Here is a 3,988-nt window from a genome sequence, read left to right on the forward strand (position 1 = left end):
CTAGTATCAGGAAGTTAAATCTCCCATTTGCAGCAAGATAAATTCAAGTACTGTAAACTCAGTGATAGTTTCTGCCCCAGAGATTTTCTTCTGAAGTTCAAAGATCAAACAAAAACATTTACCATATCAGTGTGGAAATGTCCTATTGTAGTCTAGACTTCCCCAGGTGAACCCTGGCATTTAAGCCAGTCACAGTATTGTGTAATAGTAGGTAAAAGTACCAGTGAAACCTCATTACCACAAATACACAATTTAAAACCAAGCCTAGGTTAGCCTTCCCAGTCCAAATCATTTTGAAATTAAGGCCTCAGCAAAATAGCCTATTAAAAAGCCAGTCTTTTATATTTACAAGCTGACTTTCGCTTGGATAGTTGAAACTTGTATTCACATTGTATCACCGAGGAAAAGAAATTTGCATTCAGCCTTCCCAGTTTGTATTTGCAGGGTTTATCCTTTTAAAAGGCTAAAATTGTGGAATAAAAAGCCTTAAATGTGGATCAGTCAACAATCTTCACAGGGAAAGAGTCTGAGTCAGCACTACTGGACTGCGTTGGTATCCATCCATAAGCTTCTTCCCCTCGTATTACCTTTTCCCATTGTTTGAGATTTTCCCTGGAGAGAAAGGAAAAATTACTCACTTGTCAGATATTTTATTGATGTATCAATAAACAAGCAATATTTATAAAAGGGGATGTCATGATTTCATCTGATATCAGCTCCTCCTTCAAAGAGGCAGATGTGACAGTTAAGCTCTCATATCTGGGCTTTCAGTTTGGGGAGAATGGCAACTGAACGTTTAGTATCAAGTTGAAAAAGTGTGCCTTTCTTGCCCTGGATGTAGTAATCTCATTACCACTGCCACAAAATGTCATCAGCACTGCTTTGTGAATACTAACCTAGTAATGTTGCATACATTTACATTTCTTTGCGTTGCATTTCCCTTTCATCTTGTCTATGACCCCTAAACAGAACTATGGTGGATTAATGCATTCACTGCCATTTTTGATTTAGAAATTTAAAACAGCAAGAAGAGCAATCAGGATTCCAGAGGGACAGATGCTAGCCGAAACAAAATGATTATTGATGATTGATTGTTTGCTTGCAGACATTTTGTTACAGAATAACAGAGTTGGAAGGGACCTTGGAGGTCTTCTAGTTCAACTCCCTGATCAAGCAGGAAATGCTATGCGATTTCAGACAAATGGTTGTCCAATCTCTTCTTAAAAACCTACAACTTCTGGAGGTATGTTGATTGATTGATTGACTGACTGACTGATTGATTGATTGATTATTCAAGCTGTCAGGAAATTTAGCCTTAATTCTAAATTGGTTCTCTTGACTAGATAATGTGTTCAGTACCCAGAAACATGTACGAGCAAACATCCAAGCTTAGAGAGCACCACATATTCCATAGTTCAACACTGAGCTACATAGATTCTCTTCTATTGGTAAAATTAAAGAAATTATGAGGCAAATAGCAAATAGCCCTTCCAACTCTATTAGTCTGTTGCACATAATATACAGTACTTCCCTCTTCTCCGTTTTTTACAGTTCTGAAGAGTCTTTAAGTAGAAATAATCATTTAATACTCCCTCCTTATGTAGAAGTAAGATTATTTAAGGGTTTTCAATTGACCATTCAAGTCAAATTCATATTTACCTGCATGCTCGAAGTAGTGGTGCTGTGGGAGGGAGGATTTGTGCAAGTGTACCATAGCAGGGCAATGCTACAGCATTATAGAACCCAATCTTGAAAAAAAATAAAAACACTATTAATCAAATATTATTCAACTCAAAATTTGCAACAGTTTGTTTGCTAACAGACTATCATACATTCTCACTATATTTTACAAATGTATGTTAAATCTCTTTTTCCTTTCTGTTACAAAATGGAAAGAAGCTAATAAGCTATCAATGTTCTTCTTTCATAGCTCTGGATTAGTGGAATGAATATTATTCACTGCCAAATCAATCATGATTTTACAAGGGACCATATAAGAATACCAGATTATGCATAGGAGTTGTTCATAATTAATAAATATAGGCTTTCCTTCACTGTTTTTAAGGATAAGTAATTTGGATCCTTTAATTGTTTAATAGTATTATCAAATTAGCACATTAATGTAAAAAAGTCACCTTATGGGAAGATAGGTGGGATAAAAATTAATACATACAATGGATGTTTAGTCATTGTTTATTACATTGGAGGTCTTCTAGTCCAACCCCTTGTTCAAGCAGGAAACCCTATACCATTTCAGACAAATAATGGATATGTATATTATGCTCAAATTAAAATCTATTCAAAAGATATTTTAGACTTACCTGACCCTGAGGAACCTCATCTTTTTTATCTCTGTCCATCATAGGTATAGGTTGAATACCTAACTTCTTCATATCATCACCCTGAAAGAAAAATAAGTGCTTGAGAATATTCTTCATTTATTTCTTAATTATTTAACTCCCAATAATAAAAATTAAAGACATTAAATATATAACAGAGAAAAAAGGTAAAATTCTGAAGACAAACATAAAATTCTTATGTAGACACTCTTGGTGTCTATAAACTGCATTATTATTATTGTTGTTGTTGTTGTCGTTATTATTATTATTATAATTGTTCCAGCTTTTCAAGTGCAAGCTGCCCAGAGTTGCTTGGGGCCAGGTGACCTTTAAATTACAAACAAACGAATAAACAAATAACATCAATAGTTCCAATAGTTCAATCAATCATTTCCAAATCTTAATTTTCTGTTGAAGGGTCTGCTGATAGATATGAAAATGAATCCATCATGAAATGCACATACCTCAGCCCAAAATTCTGCGTATATATCATTAGCTGTCAGTCTGGTAATATGCCATAATTTTGTCACAGAACATAAGTCACAAGCTGTCATCATCAAGCCAATCACGCGATCCCTAGAATATAATAACTTGTGTAGCTGAAGCAATTATTTGCCTTTTCAAATATATCCTATAGTAATAATTGATACTGAAAATTTTTGATTCAAAGGTAAAACAGATCAGTTCAGATAAAAACACATAAAAAATAAACAATAGCATACTCAGTGCTAAGGATAATTAATACTATTAAAACCATTCAAGAACCTAACGGATGTCTTTTCACAACAAGATTAATAAATAGCATCAAATAAAGTATTCCAGAGCAATCAAAGAGTCTAGAAAAAGGAAATCTCAACAAACAGAATGTAATTTATACTTACTATTGCCATCCCTGTTTTTAATTATTAAACGTATTGTCCTAAAAATCAACTCTATACATACCTTAACAAATAAATGCACTCAACCTGTTTGGCTATCAAGTGAAGCATTTCAAAATAAAATGGTGCAATATAAAAGGTGAACAGATCAATTCCAGAATGCTTCTGAGGTTCAATTTTATATAAAATTTAACTTTAAATCTTACATACATTGCAGCACTGCAAATAATTTTCCCTTCCCAACTTCTTTTTCCTATGACTAAGCCTCAGACTTTCAGATAACTTGAAAATGCTTTAGTCCAGAGTGTTATTGAATTTCAGCAATAACTAAGGTAGCCAGGTCTTGGATGCGCAGGTTTTCTCTCTGCTTCATGCTCACATCCAACTCCATCTAATCAGGTTTTATTTTCCACAGTACAGATGTAATGTGAGCAAAACCAAAATAGTTATGTTAAGGCCCTCTAAACATACAAGTTGGAACTACCTGAGATTGGAAAGACCAGTGATTAAACTAATGGCTTTGTCAGAAAGAAGTTTAGATTCTTTATCACTAAGATTGTGAACAGATAACAAGAGCACCTAGACTTATATACCACTTCACAGTGCTTTACAGCCCTCTCTAAGCGGTTTACAGAGTCAGCATATTGCTCCCAGCAATCTGGGTCCTCAGTTTACTGACCTCATAAGGATGGAAGGCTGAGTTAACTTTGAGCCGGTCAAGATCAAACTTCAGGTAGTGGAATGCGGAGTTAGCCTACTATACTGCATTCT

At 34.5% G+C, this 3,988-nt stretch overlaps 1 protein-coding gene across 1 annotated transcript in view; it reads right to left on the reverse strand.

Moving 5' to 3' along the window:
- Positions 1-497: 497 nt before the first annotated feature.
- The window catches only part of PDE10A (phosphodiesterase 10A), a 94,720-nt gene continuing 91,229 nt past the window's right edge, over positions 498-3,988 (reverse strand). Inside the window, exons 18-22 of the mRNA XM_029284518.1 lie at positions 3,282-3,382; positions 2,804-2,915; positions 2,322-2,402; positions 1,660-1,748; positions 498-612 (exon numbers count right to left, since the gene is read on the reverse strand). Coding sequence (XP_029140351.1) covers positions 498-612; positions 1,660-1,748; positions 2,322-2,402; positions 2,804-2,915; positions 3,282-3,382 — 498 coding nt within the window. The remainder of the gene's footprint in view (positions 613-1,659; positions 1,749-2,321; positions 2,403-2,803; positions 2,916-3,281; positions 3,383-3,988) is intronic.

This window comes from Protobothrops mucrosquamatus, unplaced genomic scaffold (genome assembly GCF_001527695.2).
Source record: "Protobothrops mucrosquamatus isolate PMUCROS unplaced genomic scaffold, P.Mucros_1.0 scaffold678, whole genome shotgun sequence".
NCBI classification, from domain to species: Eukaryota; Metazoa; Chordata; class Lepidosauria; order Squamata; family Viperidae; genus Protobothrops; species Protobothrops mucrosquamatus.